General features: G+C 47.0%; 3 protein-coding genes and 1 long non-coding RNA gene across 4 annotated transcripts in view; 3 read left to right on the plus strand and 1 right to left on the minus strand.

Moving 5' to 3' along the window:
- LOC125727631 (spectrin beta chain, non-erythrocytic 1-like) overlaps positions 1-4,501 on the plus strand; it is a 57,882-nt gene extending 53,381 nt beyond the window's left edge. Inside the window, 6 exon segments of the mRNA XM_049004485.1 lie at positions 280-418; positions 597-681; positions 963-1,159; positions 1,607-1,734; positions 1,832-1,908; positions 4,364-4,501. Of these exon segments, the coding sequence (XP_048860442.1) occupies positions 280-418; positions 597-681; positions 963-1,159; positions 1,607-1,734; positions 1,832-1,859 (577 nt within the window). The 3' untranslated portion in view covers positions 1,860-1,908; positions 4,364-4,501.
- On the plus strand, positions 3,834-7,979 carry LOC125727632 (spectrin beta chain, non-erythrocytic 2-like). Its single transcript, XM_049004486.1, has 5 exons — positions 3,834-4,306; positions 4,344-4,557; positions 5,444-5,617; positions 6,182-6,224; positions 6,447-7,979. Exons 1-5 carry the CDS (start codon positions 4,249-4,251, stop codon positions 6,648-6,650), a joined length of 693 nt encoding a protein of 230 aa, XP_048860443.1. The 5' UTR covers positions 3,834-4,248; the 3' UTR covers positions 6,651-7,979.
- A 4,732-nt stretch (positions 7,980-12,711) lies between these two features.
- LOC125727637 (uncharacterized) lies at positions 12,712-15,369 on the minus strand. Its single transcript, XR_007388809.1, has 3 exons — positions 13,947-15,369; positions 13,003-13,114; positions 12,712-12,933 (listed from the first exon to the last, which is right to left on the minus strand). It is a non-coding gene; the product is annotated as an uncharacterized LOC125727637 (long non-coding RNA).
- Positions 15,370-15,455: 86 nt separating this feature from the next.
- On the plus strand, positions 15,456-22,682 carry LOC125727636 (cdc42 effector protein 2-like). The gene is made up of 2 exons (XM_049004489.1): positions 15,456-15,954; positions 20,385-22,682. The coding sequence occupies exon 2, from the start codon at positions 20,804-20,806 to the stop codon at positions 21,536-21,538; it is 735 nt and encodes a 244-aa protein (XP_048860446.1). The 5' UTR covers positions 15,456-15,954; positions 20,385-20,803; the 3' UTR covers positions 21,539-22,682.
- The last annotated feature ends 353 nt before the right edge of the window (positions 22,683-23,035 follow it).

Consider the following 23,035-nt stretch of genomic DNA (forward strand, 5'->3'; position numbering starts at 1 on the left):
CACATGAAGGATCCAGCAGACCATTACATAAACAGGCTCTGCTCCCAGAGGACCCTTGGATATTTCTGCCACTGTGTGCATAAATCCAGCTTTAGCCCAGTATCTTTAGCATTTTATGAATTTAGCATTTAATGACTTTCCTTGCCCTCTCGCAGACTATGGGTCGGCCACGTGTCCTATGAGATTTAGCCTCACTTTCCTGGCAGTCCTTGCTTCGCCGCTCACCCTCCAAGGTCTGTCCATTCCTGGAGTCGTGCTAAAGGTATCACCCTCTTCCAGGGATGTATCCTCGGCGGGACTCGTCATCGCCAACCACCAGGACATCAAGTCGGAGATCGAAGCCAGGGCTGACAGCTTCACGGCCTGCAAGGAAATGGGCGGGGCGCTGGTCAGCAACAACCACTATGCTGCCGACGAGGTCAGCCAGCAGCTCGGGCCGACGGGGGGGCCCAAGACGCAATGCCAATCCATAGGCCACTTGTAACTCCTGTTCCTGTCTATACCTAGCTCATTGTTTTGACCGGACCACGTTAACTGCTATTCACCATGTGACATTTCTTCCTTATCTTCCTTATTATTGGCGACTGCAACTTCAGATCCAGGAGAAGCTGGACCAGTTGCAGGCCAAGAGGGATGAAATCAATAAGAAGTGGAAAGACAAGATGGACCACCTCCAGATCGGTGAGGTCCTCCTCTGATGCCCCTTCCATCTGTGAACCTTGTACCTATCATGCATGCTCCTCTGTTTAATCCCCCTGGAGGGACGATTCTAGGGCAGCTTAAAAGGGGCCATAATTCATGCAGGGGAGACAACCGTATCATTAGCCAATGATATGCTATGTTTTAGTGATTGACAAAGGATGTGACCAATCAGCTTTCAGCTGGAGTCAGTGCCCCTATGGCCACAGCCCTATGTACGCTTCTGTACCTCCCACAGCTCATTTTTTTTCTGCCCGTTACAGTCCTGGAGGTGCTGCAGTTTGGGAGGGACGCCTCGGTGGCGGAGTCCTGGCTGGCGGGGCAGGAGCCGCTGGTGCGGGCGGCTGAGCTGGGCTCCAACGTGGACGAGGTGGAGAGCCTGATCAAGCGGCACGAGGCCTTCGAGAAGCTGGCGGCTGGCTGGGAGGAGCGCTTCGTCCAGCTGGAGAAGCTCACCACGGTAAACAAGCCCCACCCCCCCACCCCAGACTGGATTTAGGGTTGTGTGTCAGCAGTACTTAGGATTCCAGCAGCAGTCTTTTATGGGGTGTCATAGATGGTCAATTTATATGAAGTAGCAGCTATCAAATAATAGAGGTCATAAATGGATGGATGGATTGCTTTTGGTTGGGGGGGCACAGTGGTGCTGTGGCTCGCATGTTCTCCCTGTTCCATTCTCCCTGTGTGTGAGGTTTCCTCAGGGTTCTCCTGCTGTGTTTGGAGTGACCAGACTGCCTGTAGGTGATGTGTGCACTCAGAGATGGGTTTGACACCCATGTCCTGCTTCTGTAGCTTCTGGGACTGGTTCCAAAACCCCGTGACTCTCCGTAGGACAAGTGGTATTGAAAAGATGGGTGGATCCCTTTTTTATATATATATCCCAATCATCTGCTCTCGTCACCCGTAGCTGGAGGAGCAGGAGATCCAGAGGAAGAGGGAGGAAGAGGAGAGAGCGCGACGACCCCCCACGCCACCCCCGGCCGAGGAGATGGTACTGTCCGAAGCGGAGAGCCAAAAACATGAGTCCAATGCCAGGTGAGGCACCCCTGCTTCTTCTCTGACCTTTGACCTTTGGCAGGTCCGGCCCGGACCTCCTCGTGACCCAGCTTCTTGCTCTCTCTCTCCGGCGCAGGACCAGTCTGGACCAGACCACCCCTTAACCAGTCAGTGTCTGTGAACGGAATCCACAGCGATCAGGAAACTTCGCAGGTGAATGGGTCCCTCAGAAAGTAGGGCTCTTTTAAAAGGTGGTGGTGGGGGGGAGGGGGGGGGCACAGGGCAGCAGATGGACTGGGATGGCAGCTCCCACACGAGACCGGGCTGTTGTTTGCCTCCAGCAAGGATAAAGCCACACAAAATCTCATCTCGTATTCCTATACTTGTCTTCATTTTCTTGTTCGTGTCTTACTGGGCAGAAGTACTTGCTGTTTTTTGTTTGGAAGCACGTTGTGATTATTTAAGAACCTCTGTAGTTAAACCATGTTTGCATCACCCTAACCAGTTGTCCTTCTCCGTTGGCCAGTGGACAACCCAAATGATTGAATTTGCAAATTTGGGTTTTGTACACGTCTCTACAGTACACCTTTTTTTTTTTTGTCTATTCGTGTTTTTAATCGTGTTCCCTTGTGCCGTGTCCGGAAGACTGCCAGCGAGGGGGAGCCGGGAGTCTTGCACATGCACACATGTGCTCACGGCGGCACACGCCGCATGCCACTGCTCATATAATATCTTCCTGTTGCATTTCTGTCTGCAGTCGGTAACGGTGTCAGTGGTCAAGAAGCCTGACACTAAACCTGCCCCTAAACCTGCCTTTAAACCAAAGTCTCTGGAGCGTGTGAGTATGGAGGCATGGCCCCGCCCCCTCATCCGCTTCCCATGCCCTTGATTGGCTGTAGCGCTGCCGCCTGGCCCCATCTGAGAGGCATCATTGCGCACTTCCTCCTCGCTGCTCCATTGCTTCTCCATCGGATCTTGGGCCCCCTCCCATTGGTTCATGCGTATTTCTGCTGTGGCTCCACGTTGATCTTGGCGAGCCGGCTTGTGTATGCAGGGCTGAGAACCTGCACTCTGGATGTGCCGAAGATGGTTCGGGCTGTTGGATAATCTCTGCTCTGCTTTGGGTGTGACCTGTCAGCCAGCGTAGGATATGTTCCATGTCTTCTGTTGATACGTAGCATTTTGGGTGCCTCGGGTATCTGTGTGTACGTAGGTGAAGGTATCAGCAGGGGTTTACGAGCTCCATACAGACCTGTCAAGGATGCTAACAGGTTATCTTCAAATCATTTTTTTTTCAGCAAAGAAATAAATTAAAGAAATGCTATATTTTTTTTACTGTTGGAACCTGCTAAGTATTATACGCGAGTGTGCATGGTTTTTAGTGCAGTTTCAACACTGATCCCAGGTTCTGAGGGTATCTAAAGGTCTTTCCTTGAGCCAGACAGCAGTTTATACCCCTGAGCACTTGGGGTGATCAAGAGTTGGTGTTTACCGTACATTTTAATATCCAGATATTTCCAGTTTATTAATGGGCAATACCTAAACCCACTCATTACATTGTAGCTGGGTAATCTTTGACCTTAGGACATTATTAAATAATGTAGCCCTGTAAACCAAGGTAGATATAGTTGTAAATGCTCTCTCTCGTGTGCCGCTTTGTAGTTGGATCTAGTCCCATGTGCTGGTGTTCGGATAGTGTGTGAGATCTGCACGGCCTCATGGGAGACTTACACAAAAATGTTCTGAGGGCAGAATGAAGAGTGATTGGTTCACAGAGATAACCAATCAGATTATAGAAGGGGTGGGTACAAGCAACTAGAGGAGGCGGGACCAACCAATCAAATGTCTTGGTGCCAGCACCTCTAGTTGCTTGGACCTACCACCTCTACAGTCTCTTTGGTTACGCCTCTAAACCAATCATTTTCCATTCTGCCCTCAGACTTCCGCGAGGTCTGCATGGAGCTCACGCACGAGTTCCTCGGTTCCCGGCCGCTGTGTTTGTTGCCGTTCTTGATGTTTGTTGTCGTTCCTCTGTCTGCCTGATCATGTGATCCATATGAGACTTTGTGGCCAACTGGAAAATCGACTCCCACTGTCTTCCTGGAGTCTCGCTATAGTGGGAGGGGTGTGTGTGTTTTTTTTTTTTTAAACAGTGACACCAGTTACGGCTCAGACTGGCAAATTAGAGGTGTTTTACTCTTTTGCCAGGCTTTCCAGAAATCTCTATGAAAACACGCCGTCTTACTTATTTCCACCACATTGCATGGCCTGCTTTTTTTTTTAAAAAAAGTGCAGAAAAATGGTCATCGACTACCAGGAATGCACTCTCAGAAACCTCCCTGCAAGGCCGTAACAGACATAAATCAGCGAAGCTCTTTAGTATAACTTGTAAAGGCTCCAAAAGTAGAAACAGCATTTTTATCGTGTCCTTTTGTTATAGAGATTTAATAACCTTTCGAATCAGGTTGCCTAATATTGACCTCTGCAACCACGTATAGAGCCTTTACAAACCTGGAAGTCAGGTCAGCTTCATGCCGAAACTTCCCTGAGACGATGCGTTTTTACAGTCTGATGCCGAATGACAAGGCGACACCTGAGCCTTCGTTTGACTCGCCCCCCCTCCGTTCTTTTCCTCCAATCATGATGGCCGCGTGCGCTGGCCTTCCAGGGCTCCGAGTCCGAGTCGGCGAACGGCCCAGGTCGAGATAGCGGGCTGGCCTCCTCGTCCCGCCTGGACCCGTCTGCCCCCTTCTCCACGTTGCCTGGGAAGAGCCCGGCTGAGCAGACGCCCCTGGAGACCATGGAGGGCATGTTGTACCGGAAGCAGGAGATGGAGACGCACAGCAAGAAGGCGGCCAGCAGGTGAGCCGTGCTGCAGCATCTGGGCTCACTGAACTGGACATCGGATGCTTCTCAATACCAAGAACAGAGAGACCATATCTGTGGTCTTGTCAAGACCGGTCTTGCTAACTCGCCTCCCAATAGCGAACTTGGGGCGCAATGGATCATGGGTTTGGTCTCCGTTGACGAGGATGCAAGCGAAATATCCTTGATATTTGGAGAGGGGTAAGAATAAGACCTAGGGATTTACACCATCTTCCATACTTCAGTTCTTAGTATTGTGACTGGTTTTCAACAATGGAAGATGACATCAAACGGGTCCACAAGGACACAAGTACGGTCGAGTATGCAAATTGAGAAACGTCCGCTATACGGGGAAATGGCGTCCTTCGGCTGCCCTCCTCAGTGCCTGAGATTCCGGGCAGATATTTAATAATAATAATATAATACTTCAAATGACATGCGGACAAAACTAAATCAAAGACGTCGGAGAGAAGTCTGTCGCATACTTAAAACTCCTCCAACACCTTCGATCTTGAAGTCGGCGGCAGATCCACATGCAGAGGACAAATTAACGTATCGTGGCAAGTGCATGAGACATTTTAATAAAGGAGATAACGGCTGAAATTTCATTTTAAGTATATGGACACCTTCAGTGTCTAGGATTCTGCTGAAATATTAATTGGGGAATTGAATTTTCCATCCATCCATGCTTACTTCTCAGTGTGCATGATAACGCAGTCTTATTAGCTTAAAACATTAAGGCAAGAGAGAAGATGTACTTTACTGATTCATATAAATCACAAAGCATTTTATGGATGATCTGTGGAGGACTGTTAGAGGGCTGAGGAGCAAAAACTAGTGTGTGGTCAGGTGTTGGTGATGGCCTACTGATGTTTGCATGCAGGTCCTGGCAGAACGTGTACTGCGTACTGCGCAAGGGCAGTCTGGGCTTTTACAAGGACAACAAGAGTGCCACCAATGGCGTCCCCTACCATGGGGAGGTGCCCGTCAGCCTGGGCGAGGCCACCTGTGAGGTGGCACACGACTACAGGAAGAGGAAACACGTCTTCAAGCTCCGGTGAGTACAGGGGAGAAGAGAAGGTGGGATGAATGAGGAGAAATGGGGGATGAAGGGAGGGAAGGAGGAATCGGGGGAGAAGGAGGGGAGAGGGGAGAATGGAGGGAAGGAGGGATAAGGGAAAGCAAAGGAGGAATGAGGATTGAAGGGAAGGAAGAAGAAATGAGGGGAGAAGGAGGGATGAGGGGAGAATGGAGGGAAGGAGGGATAAGGGAAAGCAAAGGAGGAATGAGGATTGAAGGGAAGGAAGAAGAAATGAGGGGAGAAGGAGGGATGAGGGGAGAATGGAGGGAAGGAAGAATCAGAGGAGAAAGGAGGGATGAGGGGAGATGAGGGGAGAATGGAAGGTGGGGAGAACTAGGAGAGGAGAGGGAAGGAGGGATGAGGGGAGGATATAGGGATGAGGATTGAAGGGAAGGAGAAATGAGGGGAGAAGGAGGGATGAGGGGAAAATGGAGGGAAGGAGGGATGAGAGTTGAAGGGTAGTAAGGAAGGCAAAGTCAGCAAGAGGGGACTGGGGGAGCCGTCTGACTAACAATGGTTTCTCTCCTCACCGGGCTGCAGGTTAGCCGATGGGAAGGAGTATCTCTTCCAAGCGAAAGACGAGGTGGGTGCCACACGATCATTAACTTACATCACCAGTAGTTTGTTACTTTGTGAGACTAAGCTGCTTGACAGAGACTCTGGGTAGAGTTAATAGGTCACACTCCTGAAATATCATGCTGCCTCCGGACACCCTAAGGATTCTGTTCGTTTTGCTGCGGTACAGAGTGCATTGTGTGCTGCTGTGGTCAAACACAGTGTCTTTACTTGTCCTTTCTGCTTTCAGCCCGAGATGAACTCCTGGATCCGCTGCATCGTGTCCGCGATCCCAGCACCTGCCGGGGGCTCCCCCCGGGGCATGATCCGGGCCATGACCATGCCTCCCATTTCCCCCGCCTCTGCCGAGGGCAGCGCAGTCGTCATGCGCAACAAAGAGGGCAAAGAGAAGGACCGCGAGAAGAGGTTCAGCTTCTTCGGCAAAAAGAAGTAGGCTCCACCCCCAAACGGAAACGGCCAATCACAGACAACCCGGAAAGTGAGATGAACACTTTGGCCCTCAGCCTCCCTGGTTGCTGGGAGACACCACTGCTGCTCCAACAGAGCTGTGCCGTTCACCTTTGTTTAAGCCATCATGGTAGCTTGTGGGTCATTTCAACTGAAAAAAACTGGGGGGAGGTCCCTTGCCTGGGTTCTCGTGGACTCGGCCGGAACATGTAAATCAGAGGATGTCGTGGGATGGGAGGGGCTGTGAGTGCTGGAACAGGTGGGAGGCGGTGGCAAGGCCAACAATCATCAGGTCAGGAAACATCTTAGCGTCCATCTTATTTATCCATTCCTCCCCCATTGTTTTCATATTTGGAATGGTCCGCCCCAGCAACGAGCAAGCAGATACGCGGCGAGCTTTTTTCCCACAATGCTGTTCCACGGCTTATCGCTGACAGCTGTAAGTTGAAGCTGTTTTTAAGGATGTCGAGGTTCCTCTCTCACTTTTCTTCATGCAAAACAGCTTGAATGACAGAGAGAATTTTTTTTTTGTATCACTATTCTTATTATTATGATTATTATTATTGTTATTATTTATCCTTTTGCTGTTGAAAAAAAGTTTGAAAAAAGAGAGATCTAAGAGGATGTAAGTTTAGATTCTTTGAGAAATTCTGCGGAGATTAGCAAGGAATATTGGGGGGGGTTAGGCTGTGTCTGCAGAATCACGCTGGTCAATTCATGTTACTTGTGTTAGTTATTTTCCCTTAAATCTCCAGCTTTAAAGTGTTTTTAAAGACGATTAGAGTTGTTGGCAGTTAAGTTTTTTTTTAAAGTAATTTTAAGAATTAATGTCGGTTCATCTATTTAAAGAGGTTGTTTTTACTGTCCTTTTTTCCTTTAATTTATCTGCATTCTATTCATTTTGGGATTTTGCTTTTCTGCTTTTGTTGTGCTTTGGGAATAGAGTATATAGACTTTGAGTTGTATATGTGCAGTTTCTGCACTTAGGTCCATTTTCTGGTTTATAAGTTCAGTGCCCTGCTGTTCAATAAATAGGAAAAACGAGGCTTTGGTGGGGATGGCTGTTTCCGGAAGGTTCTGCTCTTCATTTAACACTAACCCACCTGATTACTTTACGGTGCGTGTATATTCACTCAAGAAAAGGACACTGGCTGTTACTATAGGATGCCGACTCGAGTCTAAAACGCGGTGAATGGAGAGGCTGTAGTTTCTGAAGGTGGCCAGCAGGTGGAGTAAAGGGAAGTTGAGGACTGGATGACATCCAATCAAAAAAATAAATAAATAAATGAATAAAATTGCTAGATTCCACTTTGGATTTCCTGTGTTAGAGACATTCTCTCAGTTCTGTTTTTTTTTTTTTTAAGTAGATCATAGATAGTTTCCTACGTGAAACAGGGAAGATGTTGCCCATGACACATGTTGAAAAGCACACGTGTTTGGACCAACGAGTGAACATCGGCGGATTTTCCGTTAATGCTGCATATGACCGGACTGACTTTCTCCCCTCAAAAGAGGGTGGTCACTGCCTGCATTTAGGGTCTGAAGATCCCCACATTCGTTCCAGGGGCTGGTCCGTATTTTGGGAGCAACGAGTGTCCTCTTAAACCATGGAACTCTAGCCAAGGTCTCTGCCCTCTGACGGAGGCCGTCTTCATAAACCTGCCAGTTTTTCCCCTGTCGTCTCTCTCCCCCCCCCCCCCCCCCATGACGGCCACCTTAGCTAAACCAGGGCTGCGGGCGGTGTGTGAGGATGCCACAAAACCAGCTGCCCCAGTAATAGGGGACCAGTTAAACCCAGAACACCAGTTGATGGGGCCATGGTGACCCTTAGCAGCGATGCTAGATCCGCTCGATCCCTTCTCTGACATCATCCCACATGGAATTTTCTGTGCTCGGCGTGTGGCACGAGCAGTTCCGAGATCTCCTGCCAAGACCCAGCTCATCACCTGCCCAGTAAAGCAACACTGGTGAGGGTGGACCCCCCCCCGCCCCCCCCATTATTTAAGGGTCATTTCTGGGTTTCAGATGGAACACTCTCTCTGCTGACCCTACACCGAACACCTCAAGTGTCGAAAAACACCAGGGCTTCTTGTTCAGTCTGCTGTGGGAGGGTGACATGCTCCTTCAGAATGACATTAGCCCACTAATGCATAAATACTGTGTAATTAATTTTTAAAAAAAGGGTATTACACAATGTTTCCGTTAAGTATATACATGGTTTACCAACTAAACAGCGGTCATCCCAGGATTAGAAGCTTTACGTCAAGGAGGAATGTCCACGGTCACGTGACAGAAGGCGATGGGGACATCTGGTCCACGAATAAAATATCCACTCAGATGGACAGAAGTTGCAGCTCCGGTTCGTCATGCGCCGGATGCTGTCAGGTCGCCACCTCAAGTGTTTTTTTGTCCCTCATCACGTCTCCTAGGTAACCGAGGCAATCAGATTATTTATTTTACTTGCTCACATAAGTGGCGAAGTATTTAATCTTTGAAGATGTTAATTTAAAGTTTATCACACAACAATAATACTCAAATAGGATACCAAAAATCAGCATATAAAGGACAAGATAGCTTCCTTCACTTGGGATAGTTCCTTTGGGGGGGGGGGGGGGGGGAAGGAGGTTGCATCTGGTAATTAGTTGTGCTGCATTGAAAAGGCCTGTGAACACCCCCCCCCCCCCCCCCCCAAACTGCCATGTTTATTTAAATTTTTCCATTTACATTTCTTGTGATTCGTCGATTTCAGTCCATCAATGCCACTATTACGATTGGTTATTATAATGATTATTATTATTATTATTGTTGACGTTACTACTGCTGTTCCTACTGCGCTTCTTCACCGCTGTCCATTTTCAGGTATGTACTCGCGATGCCAGAATCTTCCACATGATGTCACTGTGCTCTGGGGCATTATCATCACAGATTTAAAAAAAAAAAAAAAAAAAAAAAAAAAAACAACTGTTTGTTGAATTGTGTATCTATATCAAATACAAAAAAATAAACTAAAAAATAAAATAAAACTTGGTTTAAAAGAAAAAAAAGACAAAATTCTAAGTGAAAATCGGCATGTTTTTTAAGCTGTGTGCGAACATTTTTTTTTTGTCTTGTTTCAAATCCACCCAACGGGGGTGGAATTTGGGGCGGGGGAACAGCCCTGGGCCCCGCATTCTGGGGGGGGGGGGTGTTTATCTCGACTTTATTTTCTAAGACATTATAATCTTTAATATAATATCATGAATTTGGCTGATCGATCGACCTGTGCCGTGCCACCCCACCCCCCGATCGGCAAATTTTCCCGACAGCACTCTCGCCCCCCACCCTAGTCGGTAAGTTTTACCGCGGTCACCCCATCCTTTGATTAGCATATTATTGACAATCCATAGCACAAGCTGTTTTTAATTCCCTCTCATTTCTCTTTCAGCTCCAAAAAAAGCTCAAATGTCCCACTACTACCCACGTCAGCCTAGGGCCCCCCCAGAGAAGTTAGTCTGCCCCCGCTCTCCAGCTAATGATGATTTAAAAAAATATATATATATATTTTCTGGAGCCACATTTCTGAAGTTTGAGAAGTGACAATTCCTCTAAAAACGTATCCAAAAGTCAGTAGGACCGACTTCTCATCAATAGCTAATGACTATCAATATCAGTGCAAACCATATGTCACTTTGGATATTTATTCCCCGAACGTGTGTGAGATGTTAGCCAGTCGCCCTGGGCAGGCCTGCCCTGTGGCCCATGCTTTGCAGAGGAGAACAATGACCCTTTGAATAATCCATAATGGTGCAGGGAGCTGCAAGGCATCGCCTTTCTGACTAATTAACTTTCATAGAGCTCGCACTCTACCACAGGGTTAAGTAGTGGCAGCGTTGGACTGCGGCTTTGCAAATAATGGAAAAATACGTGGCGCTGCTATCTAACAATTCGCATTTCCCGAATTCTGCAGTGCGCTTTAGAGGGCAGAGCCTTCGGTGGAAGAATGGTAAACACGCGAGTGTCTCGTAAATCATGACGACGCTTGTCGGTTTTCCGGTTACTCGAGAGCGGCCGTGGCCGCGGCTTATTCCGGAGGATAGTCACGCCTTTGAGGCGACGTTTCAGAATTCCAAGTCAGCCCGGATGATTGTGACTGTGGGTGGAAGTGGCTTTGAACTCGGTCACATGACTACAGAATCCAAGGGAGAGAGTTCCAGTTCTGCTAAAGATTAGATTGCGAAGGGTTACAGCGGGACAACAGGGGTTTCTAAAACTCAAACTGAGGAAAAAGAAAATAATCACGAGGAAGGAAGCCGTGAAATTTCCCGTTAGAGAATTTTTTTTTATTTTATTTTTTTTTTAATAGGCATAAGTTTTCAGTAGATGTGCAATCATTAAGGATGGAGGAAGAGCCAGCCAGCTTTCAAGGAGACGTGTTCTTTGGGTTACGGTTCCTCATCCTGTCCAGGCCTCCCGTTTGGACGAGAGAACTTTGGCCACTGCCTGCTGCTGGCCATATGTGGGGTGGTGCATGTGAAAAAGTCGCCTTGTGTTGCCATCTGCGTCCATCGTTTCCTTCTGGCGACAATGTCCGTCAGATACGGAGAGGGAGTCTGGATCGGCGTGCGCGAATAGCCAGTAAAAGGACTGGGAAACCTCCCAGGGGACCGGTAACAGGAGAGCACAAGGCTCGGCAGTCATCTGTGACCAACGGGGATCCACGGGACCGTGCCCCTGGGACTGCTGGTGAAATGTATGAAGTCTGGTGACCACTTCCGTCAGCGACACCCTCAGGCTACAGTGGGTGGTCCCACCAGAACCAGAACAGCTATATAAACATTTGTGAAGAGTCATGTGGGTATATTTCAAGGACCAGGTCAAGCATATGCGTATGTCTGATGCAACATTATAAGGCTGAAGCAGTCCTGCTATCACTGGCCATCTGGTAAACGCTGGGATGTTATTTATTTATTTTTTTTTTTTCCCGCCCCTCTGTTATGCATGTAGCGAAATTTATTCTTGGCGTTTAGTTGCGTGCCGCTTTTATACTCTGTTTGCAACAGCCCTGGGCTTCAGATCATTAAAGAGGCCATAACATCTGCCGTTTATTTAGAGCAGGGCGGAAGACGCAATCAGGAAAACGTACAAAGCTAGAACCTTGGCGTCCCGGCCGGACGCTGTGGCCCCCCACAATGCAGAGCTTTTCCTGCTCAGTGTGATTCACGCAGGCGTTGGAACACCTCCATCCAGCTTCCATAACCTCTTAGCCTGGAGCCGATCCCACGAATCGCCCTGGATGAGATTCTGGAAAAGGAGGCTATTCATGTAGGCCAGTGGTCACCAACTCCTTCTGCTGGAGATCTGCTGAAGGGCCTGATTATCTGTATCAGGTGTGTTACATTAGGGCGGCACATAAGCTCTGCAGGGTGGTAGATCTCCAGGAGCAGGGTTGGTGACCACTGGTGTAGACCAAGGTCATGCTTTTTACATAGTAACATGTACTCAGGCCGACAGCCCGTGCCTGTTGGGTGTTTAAACCACTTGCAGCTCCATCTCCATTCTGGTGTCTCTCAAATTGTTACGGTTGTGCGCTCGTGCTACAGCCCTCAGAGGAACTGAAGAGCCTGGTACACAGAGCTGGCTCAACCTTCCAAGCGTTACTTTGGAAGCCCAACTACCAAGAAAACCGATGATCATTTCACTTCCTCTGCAATGCAGGTCATTCGGGTGCCCTCAGCAACTGCCTGTTCTGGCATTAGTTAGGGCTGGCCATGCGCCTGCCTGCACATAAATATTTTAACTTCACGTATATGGTTTTATTTTTATTTTTTATTTTTAATTGTGTGATCATTTTTATTTATAAATTATATATGAAATTTTTTTTCTTCATTGCTCTGGGCTCCCATGTGTTGATTGGGTCCTAGGCAGCTGCCTAATTTGCCTGTGCTGGTAGATTCCTGTTTAAGTTGAGGCTGAGCCAAGATTCGATCTCGCTGGCCTTGTGGCATTCTTTGGCCATTCCTGATATACAGCCGGGGGGAAAAAATCAAGAGACCAAACCACAATTTTTTGTTTCACTCATTTCACAATTTATTGATGTGTGTCTGTGAATAATATATATATTTTTGCAAACTGCAGTCTGGTGGCTCTTTTACTCGCTGATGAAGGGCTTCTTCTTTGCCTTATGGGTCTTCAGTCCTGCTTCTAGGAGCCTGATACGAACTGTCCTATTTGTGCACTTCACACTTGCACTTAATGCTTCCCATTCCTCTCGAAGGTCAGTCGATGTCATCCTACAATGAGAAACTGTCAGATAATTTAACTGTCATCTCTGGCAATAGAAAGACACTCCTGCCCTCTACCTGCCAGGTCTTTGGTCACTGCCAGTGTCTCCTGCTTCACCTTATTCTTGTGTGCAGAAATTTTGTCTTAGAAATTTTGAGCCGGAAGCGACCTGCTGTCCAACGTAGCCTCCTGCCAGCAGAACCACGATTAAAACAGTATTTAAAAAAATGCCGATTTGTTTAAAAATATACAGTGGTCTCTTAATTTGTCTTCCACGGCTGCATGTGTTTGTGCTTTTCGTAACCTGCAAGGATCAACAACAGGAGATGGAAAAGAAACGTACAAGAAAAGGCAGATATTTCGGTAAGTGTCTGGTCTGTTTTCCTGCCTGGGTGTCAGAAGCATTTTGAATGTGGGGGGGGGGACACACTGGCATAAAACTAATATTTTATGTTAAATATGGGGGGGCTCCAAATGAATAACTATGAAATGTGAGGGGGTCACGTCCCCCTCAGATTTAATGGCGGCGATGCCCGTGCTGCCCTGGTACCTTGAATTTTGAGTTCGGCCCTAACTTACAGTTTTACATTTTATTTAGATACTTTTATCCAGTTTTGAAGACGCAGAGACAAACAGTCACAACCCTGCAATCACTCTGCTAATCCTGGGATTTGAACCAGCAACCTTCTAGTCCTGGGCACAACAGCCCAACTTCTGGAGCCACATGCTAGATCTTGTTTATGTAAATTTCCCATTTATTTATTCCCCAAGATATTTTCATCCAAGTTTATTGAATCTTGCCAAAGAATCTGTTCTGGTTACATATTTGTTTAGATTGCATGATTTCTTGCAAGTTCATTTCCCTCAGCTTCTCCAATATAGAGAATAATATATTGACGAGGACGTTGAAACCGGTTCGCTAATAAAGTTAATGAGTTACTGCTGACTTCGGTAAATGTATTTCCTTTAGAAAATGCCACTGTTTAGAATAGGGTTTGGAATTAATTGTGTTTTATCTTACCTCTTGTTGGTTCGGCCACAGAGCAAACACGAGAGTGTCCTGGACGCAGTAACTCAACAAACAGGTTGAGATATGAAGGGGTGGCAGGATGCCATTAAGGGAGAGAGATGACGGGGCCACAGCTCTGTGGGAAGCATTAGGCAGCTCAGGCTGTGTAATTCCACCGTCAGCTTCGTTTCACACTCACACTTTCGCGAAAGTGTCTCGTCCTGACAGAAGGCGCCTCGCTCTGGATGCTGCCCGCATCGATCGCTTGCATGTGGCTATCGGTTGTTAGTTTTCTTAATATTTTCTGGAACAGGATTACCCTTCTTCCCTCGAATGAGTATTAAGAAACTGTATTTACTTATGGCGAATTGGCATGCATTACGCATTGGTGAAAGTATAAACGTATGCTAGGGACTGATTCTAAAAGGAACGTAACCCAAGTGACGTTGCCCCCCGAAGACATTCGTTACGTGTCATCAGATATGTCCTGTCTAATTTCAGCGCTGTAATTCTAAATATGTTGCTAGCAGATGGTTAAAAATCTCAGTATTATACATAAATTATGAGGCGATGTGGCTAATGGCGTTATATTATAATATTGCAAAACCGATTTCAAAATAATTTCCAATATTTCTGTTATGACATTTATGGCGCCAAACTTTGAACACAAATGTGGTTCAGAAAAACATGCAGAGAAAAAGTTCCGTCTGGTGATTGGATTATAATTTACTTTCTGCGAGCCAGTTTCGAATCAAGACGCCCATTGTTATTTCCACAATGATCACACGTAATTTCCCTAAACTAATCACCGGTGAAATCTCAGCAGGTCTCATTTGCGATTTAAGGGAGTTTCAAAGGTCCTGTTAGGTCTATAGTTCGATTGATCTCCAGTTTACTAACCAAATGCTATCTTGACAGTTTGCTTTAGTTGTTAATTGGGAAAGGACTCGTTGCTGGAATACACAGGATGTTTTGTGGGCGACTATTGTGCTCATGCTCCTGTCTGTGTATGTGAGAAACAGAGAAAGGAAGTGGAACTTTATTTTAAGAGCTTACATAACTTCATCCATTTCTTAAATAGGCCGGTCAAAACAGCGGGAGTCTCTAGTAAGAAATACTAGTTTGCCGCGGCTTCTATATCCCGATATAGCAGATTTACTACATCTGAATTTAACACTTTCCTGATCCGAGCCCAGCAAATCAACCACTGCACAAATGTGAAATGTTTTTGTTAACCTTGTCTGCATGCAGTAAAGCATCGTATTTGTTTTCGTGCACATGTAGCAGACGGATTATAGCTAAAACTGAACGTCAATGCAAAGGCTGCAGATGAATTCGATCCTGTATCGGTAAATATGCGTGGTGTGATGACAAGCCCATCTTAGCGGATGCGTCTTACTATTTCTGCCGCAAATCATGTGGGACTGTTGTGCTGCCTACATTTCGGGGGGTTTTGTAATCCCCGACAAAAAATAAGGCATTTATTAAGACTGGAAACGATTTTGGAATGTTGGTAGGACTTGCATCCTTCCACCCATCCATTGCTGATAAATACCTGTCGTTTCGTAATTGCAGGGTGCGGGCATTCCTTGGAAGTGCAGGCGAAAGGTCGAAACGTGTCTGGCAGCCGTGACGTTCTGCACAACATCTCAAAAGTAACGCGCGTTTGGGGGGGGGGGCGCGATCCAGTGCCGTGATTTCCGGGCTGCCGCCACTAAAGTGCGTGCATTTGCCTACAACGTGAGACACGGTGAGAGCGAGACTGCGCCCGGATCGCACGATTGTCGCAACACGGGTCCGGGCTCCGGAAAAGCAGCGGTTCCCACTGCGCCCAGCCACGGCTACTCCTGTGCTGCAGACGCCGGGGACACCTAGGCAGTACGGATCGTGTTGTCCATGCCGGGCTGTCCATTGAAAAGGATATTTTACCCCAGCTTCCCAGATGAGAAAATAGCATTTTAATCCCCGTTTCAAATGCGTAAAGATGCAAGTACGGCTTCGGACGCCTGAATGATCAGAGGTAAATTCGGGTCCTTGATTTTGATTTTAAATCCATCCGTATCTAACTTAACTGCAGTAACTGAATGAAGGGGAGTGGAGGATGCGGAACGGGGTGAATTATTTTCCCCTGAACAGGCAGTTTTGGGGCGTATCTATCGGTAATCCCTGATTCTTTCAGGATCTTATATTGAGGATTTTGTTGAGGATGTTATTTTTACCAGGTAAGAAAAAATGCAACAATGTCCTGGAAATGAAAATAATTTGGAATAAAAATATCACCGAGATCGTACTATATTTGTATATTCACGCCTTTAATAATTGTGAGAAAATACATGATAATGATTTTGCATTTATTAAGATGTTCGTGTTTCGGTTGAACTCTAACCTGCAGGAACGTTGCAAGGGATCGAGGGAATTTATAATACGGTTTTAACGAGTTGACATCATTATAGGCGCGCATTTAAGCATCTTCCTCATATCAACTACATTATCAGCTCTGGATTCTGGTCAATGAAGTTGATGTCACTGAGCTTTAGATGTTACAACTAACACGAACGTAGTAATGTTAGTTGCACTTTGCCGATTACAGTAAATGCATCTTACCAATGAACTGCGCTGTGACGTTAAGCTATTTCCTAACCGTGTCTTAATTATCTATATTTGAACTGGTTGGAAATAGGTGCAAAACCTATATATATATATATGAACATGTTGCAGCTTATGTTGCGGAGTTGAAATGTTAAGTAGACCCTTTTAAATTCTATTGCAGCAACTTATTGAATAATGCATTACATTAGCAGTAGGATAATAAGTAATGCTGAGATCTCTACGCACGACTTAAATGCCATTATAGTAACAGCGTGCATGGCTGGTATTATATACTTTTGAGATCTTATACATATTCACTGAAGGAATTTCCCAGAACACATTTGAATTGCGGGGCAGCCTGAAGTACAGACCGCCGTGTTACACTTTAACGGAGCTTGACAGTGTAGTTTCAATAGGTACAGTAGGAGCATTGTCCAAAAAGTGCTCGCTTGCAGGCTAAAGTATGTGTACTTCAAACAATGATCTTCTTAGACCCAAAACACTGTTCATTGTGAAAATTCGCGTTTTAGTCCGGGAAAAAAAACGTTCTGAGAGTGGTACAGTCTGTGCTTCGGCTTATGTAAAAGACGAACACCCCTCCCAAGCGTGGGACAATTAACTGTAAGCAGCCCCGCTTTTGTCGCCCCCCTGCCCACTTGCAAATGAAGACGCACATGGCGTTGAGCTGCGATGCAGCAACACGTCTTTCAGATCATATCAGTTGTATATCTCTTGTAATGGCACGTCTCTGCTAATATGAAACCATGTAATACTCGTTATACCTGTATTTCGCGAATTGACGCTCATTGGAAACATTGTTGCTCGTTCACGTAGCCTTGATGATTGTTTGGTTGGAAGTATTTTGTGTAATTTTGCCGTAGCTTTTAGTTTCGTTATTTTAAACACGCATTATTCAAATCACGCATTTCCTCTAGGTGTCCGCCAATTCTGTGTAGGTTTGTGTCAGTTTATGTTTGCCGGTTTAGTGGGTCATCATTCCGAATAAAATGCTCTGTTTGGAGGACTAGAAGAAATTCACGCCCACTCCAGATAAAAACAAAGCATTACACGTAGGGTGTGTGTATATAACGAGCCTTTCACTTTATTTAATTAAGTTCAGATGTGGTCTCACAGTCGCAGGTTGCGTAATCGACTCCTGCTTTGCGTGAGGTTCCTCCAGGTCAAGGATTTAGCATCCACCATTGCTGATCCTGGTATGTTGTGCTATCCTGTTTCCTGCCCTTCCCACGTTTCCCATGCCAAGCAGGCTGTGGCGTTCCTAACGCCTTCCTGTCCAAGTGGGAGAGAGTCGGAACGGGCTGTTCTTTGGTGCTGGCTCCGCTGGAGGCGTGTGTCATTCACTATGTAGCAACGGCGGGCGCCTGTCATCCCTTAGGACCCCCTGCTGGTGCTTCATGATGTCTAAGACAGCCGCCGGCTCAAAACTACCATTAGTAACTAAATATATCGCCACATTCCTACAAATAAATTGGTGACCTTGTACTGGTCCTTGAGGCACACCGGAGTTACGCCCTTCGTGTGGCTAATTTTGTTGTGTTCTTTTCGAGAGAGTAATTATTTTTATTCAGGTAATTTGCAACATCAAGTAACCTAAAGGCTTCTGAAAACTCTCTTTTGCCACATTACCTGGACCACGCATCCGGCATTGTTTTTAGCACGGACTAGACAAAGACTGATGGCCGCGGACTGTGCTTTCACATCCGAGTCGTCTCGATGGAAACTGCTTAGGACAATTTTTAGACACTGGAATCGGGGTGGGAATCCTGTCTCTGTGGAACGTGTGCCATTTTGCCCTCAGGCCGTCAGAACTCCTGCCTGAACACGACTTGGGGATGAGCGCGAGCTGTAGGCCGTGGAAAAAAAAAAAAAGAGAGAAAGAGAAAGAGAGACAAAAAAGCATTTGAAAAAACAGCCCGGAGGTACAATGTAACCACTGAGAACAGGCTGCATGTTGCTCAATGCTGTGGGTGCCTGGTAAGATGAAAGGGACTTGTCAAGACCCATACATGTACAGTGCTCTGCGATTATTATTATAATTAACGTTACAGTTACCGTTTCGTTGTTTGTCAGAAGCTTTTATCGAAAACAACGTACGATTGAGAAAGCAGAGCCAGCCAGTCCCTGGAACAAATAGGGGTCAAGGGCCTCACTCAGGGGCCCGATGGTGAACTAAGTCTGCCGACTCTGGAATTTGAACCGGCGACCTTTTCGATGACAGACACAGCCTCCTAGCCTCCTATTATTATTATAATACTACACACACATACTATAATATCATTGTCACTGTACCCCTCCATTGAATAAACAGTTATTGGAAGGATCTGAGTGGATGGATTTTTACATTCATTTATCCAGAGGTGGATAGTTCAGGTTCAGAAAAAAAATATGTCCAGACCAAGATTTTGTTTCAACCAACCAGTTGGAGCACAAAGATTCACAGTCACGGGGGAACTCTGCCGGTTGGTTAAATCAAAATCTTGGCCTGGATTTTTTACTTTCTGGATGCGAACTATCCCCATCTATCCCATGCTTTTATCCAAACTGACTCTCAGTCGAGGGAAGGGTTTCAATCTTTGTGCATTTCATGGGATTTGAACCTACAACCACTGTATTGTTGGCACAATGCTGTATCTGTCGAGCTATAAAAACTGTTTTTGTCATTGTCTTCTTTCTTGCTGGCAGACATAATACAGCATCTGAAAACAGCCCTTGAGAAGTTTGAAAGCGCTTGAGGTCCGCGAGCTGCTTCTGATCGCTTGTTTCCGGTCTCTCGTGTTGGCGCTCGGTACGAGGGCGTAGCAGGAACAGTCTGACAAAGGAGGCTCCTTTCCTGTGACTCAAAGCTCCCGCCGACTCTGGGAACTTTAGCCCGGGATGCACGAGTGGGAGGCTCTTCTTCCTCTAAGTTACGCCCCATCCTGATATTCCACTGGGAGCCCAGGAAGCAGCGTGGATTTCCATCAGGACGGTCGGGATGGTGATGCAGGCTGGCTCCTTTTCCAGTGCCCTCCGATCTCAGTCTCCTGTTTGTGCTGGCGTCCTCATCTCCTCCTTCATCATCATTACTTGATTAACACTATTTATGCTTCCTAAAGCATTTTTGTTCATTTTCTTCATGTATGAATAAACCATGTGCGCAGTGAACCATACACCAGACACAGAAAGGTGTGGTGTTTTTTTTTTTCAGTCTGCAATGGCTGGTCTGTATGAATAACCCCGAGCAGCGAGATTTATGTTCTTTATTACGTTTATTTTAAGGTGAACCGTACTCCTCAGATTGATTTATAATTAACCCTGCGTGTGTTGGAAGTGTCTCAGACGTGCATGGATGTCTATATATCTTCACTCTGTTGTATTGTCGGTGTTTTTGTATGTTCACAGTGCGGGGTGACGCTGTTTTGCCTGGTGATTTATGGAGAGATGATGAAGTCACACATACACACACAGACAGGGTCATGGTGACTCTGTCTGTGAGGAAAATGGTAGAATAATAGTTTCTGGCAGACTGGAGGGGGGGGGGATGCAGTTTTTAAGGAGAGATAAGAAATCTGCCATTTAAAAGCTGAGAGAAAAGGCTGCAAGTGCTGTCTCACTGGTGTTTTTTTCTCCAGAACTGAGAGAAACTGAGAGGGGACAGTGGCCTGCTGGTCAGACTGGTCATTAACAATTCAGTGCAAGCCGTGACTAAAACGCCTGACTCACTTCAGGCCTGTGTTACATTAAACTGCTTCTTTTAACACCGACTACAAGCATTCCTGGCTTTCCTTATATCCGGCGGACTGCTGGGATTTGCCTGATCAGAAATGAGCTCTGATTTCTCCCACTCTTGTTTTTCGTCAGGGTGCGCGGATTGCAGATGAGTGGGAGGGGCGCCGCCGGAGCTATCAGCTGACTGCATCGCCGCATGCCCCCCCCGTGGATGACATCACTGATTATTCAGATCGATACTCCCTTGAAGACGTCCTCCGAGGCTCGGGAGTTTGGAACCCGTCCGCATCGAGCTTTGTGGATTTTTTTCCTCTAAGGCTCGATTTCCATCCGGAAAACAAAAAAGCCGTGTGCTCTTCTGCCCCCTGGCCTGCATTCGTAGCCTCTGGGCTGTTATCCAGCAGGGGAAGAAGGTGACCTGGATTGCAGGCTAAACTAGAAGGGTGCCCCCCCCCCTCTGAACGTCGGGACTGGTCCCCTCCCACAGCCTCCTGGATCTCCCTTTCCGGGATTATCCCTCAAAGTCCTGTGGTCCCAGGAAGTGGGCAGCCATGTCCAGCAAGGCCCCCATCTACCTGAAGCGAGGTAGTCGTAAGGGGAAGAAGGAGAAGCTTCGCGACATCCTGTCGTCAGACATGATCAGCCCCCCGCTGGGGGATTTCCGGCACACCATCCACATTGGCAGCAGCGGCGGCGAGGACGACGTGTTTGGCGACCTCTCCTTCCTGCAAGGGAAGTTCCACCTGCTGCCCGGAAGGCGGGCCCCCGATACTCAGGGACGTTCCGCCTCACCCGGCCGCCCAGCCAGCATCTGTGGCCATCCACTGTCCTGCAGGAGCTCGCCCCTGCTGAAGAACGCCCTCTCTCTGCCCATCATGGAGGCTGCCCGGGCTCTTACGCTGCCAACCCCCAACGCTGACCACATCCCATCCCAGGCTGACCACGCCCACACCCAGCCTCAGGCCCCGCCCCCTAAACCCCCCCGGCTGCATCTGGACGACAGGAGGCTGTCGTCTCCGCCGATGGTCACCCACCGCTTCACCGAACCATCTCCAGACAGCCCTCCTGGGCTCCCCGGTGAGGACCGCTGCTTGCTCCAGGAGTCTTGCCTGGAGGACATGATGGAAGAGCAGCCGTACCTCACGCACGCCGGATCCCTGCTCTCTCTACACCTGGACCTGGGACCCTCCATCTTGGACGATGTGCTGCAGATCATGGACAAGCACGACATGGACCGCCTCAACGGATCCTGTCTACACGGGGGGCTCCATGAGATTTTTACCTGAGCCCAAACCCCTCCCCCCATCCTTTTTTTTTTACTAATCTCCAACACATAGCCACCATTTCTAGAATTTTCCTGCCACTGTCCGTCAAGAAGATCAGCTTCCTCGCTTACGCCGTAAGAACAGAACTGTTACGGATTGCATTTCGGTCTCTCTTTTTTTTTTTTATCGCCATTACTTTGCTAAATAATCCGAAGTCTTTTCTAAACAAGGTGCATCTTACCTATATGCTGTGAAAATAAGTCGTATGCAGTCAGCTGGAATTTTTAGATCCCTGCTATCGTTTGGTTATCAGTAAACACTCATGTTAGGACTATAATTCAATGGGGGCCTTTGGGTGCACTCCACCCAATGCACCTTGGCACAGGCTCACAGTGACTCTATACTGGATGGATATAATAGTGTTATAATAAAAATTAGCTGTGAGTTTTTAAACTGATGAACTGGCTGTTGGGGCCTGCGAATCCTCTCTGAATTGGAAAGTAGCTGTTTGGTTTGGAAGATATCCCTGGCTCTCGTCTGTTTAATTAATATGCTGCCACTCTAATAAAACAAAATGGGATGACTAGGGTCCTGCTAGGCTATGCTATGACGATCAGTTTTCGAGTGCTGTGTTTTTCTTCAGATTCTCCTCCAAAAACAGCATTAAAGTGACGTTATCAACGCCGTCCAATGGGCATCAGATAGATGAAATCACAGAAGAAAAGTTTGTGGGACGGTCAAGGAAAACCAGATCCCCGCAATGCATTGTGGGATCGATGTCTTTTTTAACTTCGTGCTGGTGATTACGGAAAGGAAACTTTTAGGTAAATATTCACTAGGCTGGAGAAAACTGGTGTCTTCAACTAGTCACCCGTTTCCATGGCGTAAAAACACATCAATATCACTGATCTAAAATGTGTCTCGTCTATCATTATCGATAATTTACTTCTGCAAAAGAGGAGGAACGTAAAATGGCAGTTTCTGTGGAAATTCATGTTGGGAAATATCTGCAACTTCATCGTGTATTAATAGGGATTGCATGACCTGCGAAGTGTGTATAGCCGTATGCCATATGACCAGACAGATGTACAGATTAAGATAACTGATGAGAATGATTTTGGGTAAAACGCTGTAATTCTTTAATAAAAAGTGTTCGCTGGAAAAACCCAGTTTCTTCCATATAAAGCTTTGATCAATGCAGACCCGAGGCTTTTAAAACGTATACACCGTTGTTCCGAAGTGGGGTAGGGTTACACTATAATGCATCAAGCATCCATATTCAGAAGATGCGTAAATCCGCCGGTGTCAGGTTGCTGTCTGCGATCGTTATCGGCGGAGGGCTTGGATGCGGAATGCGGCGGCGCCGGTGCGGCTTACGCTCCTGGCGCTGCGGTTAATGCAGGCGGCGGTGCCTTCATCTCCTTACACAACAAGAAGTGCGCATCGGCAGATCTCACGCTGCGAAGGTCCCACCTTTCATGACTAAACGCTGACTCCCGCTTTTTAAAAACATGGTTG

Source organism: Brienomyrus brachyistius, unplaced genomic scaffold (assembly GCF_023856365.1).
Source record: "Brienomyrus brachyistius isolate T26 unplaced genomic scaffold, BBRACH_0.4 scaffold105, whole genome shotgun sequence".
NCBI classification, from domain to species: Eukaryota; Metazoa; Chordata; class Actinopteri; order Osteoglossiformes; family Mormyridae; genus Brienomyrus; species Brienomyrus brachyistius.

Excerpts from the sequence above, each read along its gene's own strand:
- LOC125727636 (XM_049004489.1), top strand. The coding sequence starts at position 20,804 with ATGTCCAGCAAGGCCCCCATCTACCTGAAGCGAGGTAGTCGTAAGGGG.
- LOC125727632 (XM_049004486.1), top strand. The coding sequence starts at position 4,249 with ATGCGTTTTTACAGTCTGATGCCGAATGACAAGGCGACACCTGAGCCT. Across the intron at positions 4,558-5,443 it reads AGCAAGAAGGCGGCCAGCAG|GTCCTGGCAGAACGTGTACT; the intron begins GTGAGCCGTGCT and ends GTTTGCATGCAG. Across the intron at positions 5,618-6,181 it reads AAACACGTCTTCAAGCTCCG|GTTAGCCGATGGGAAGGAGT; the intron begins GTGAGTACAGGG and ends ACCGGGCTGCAG.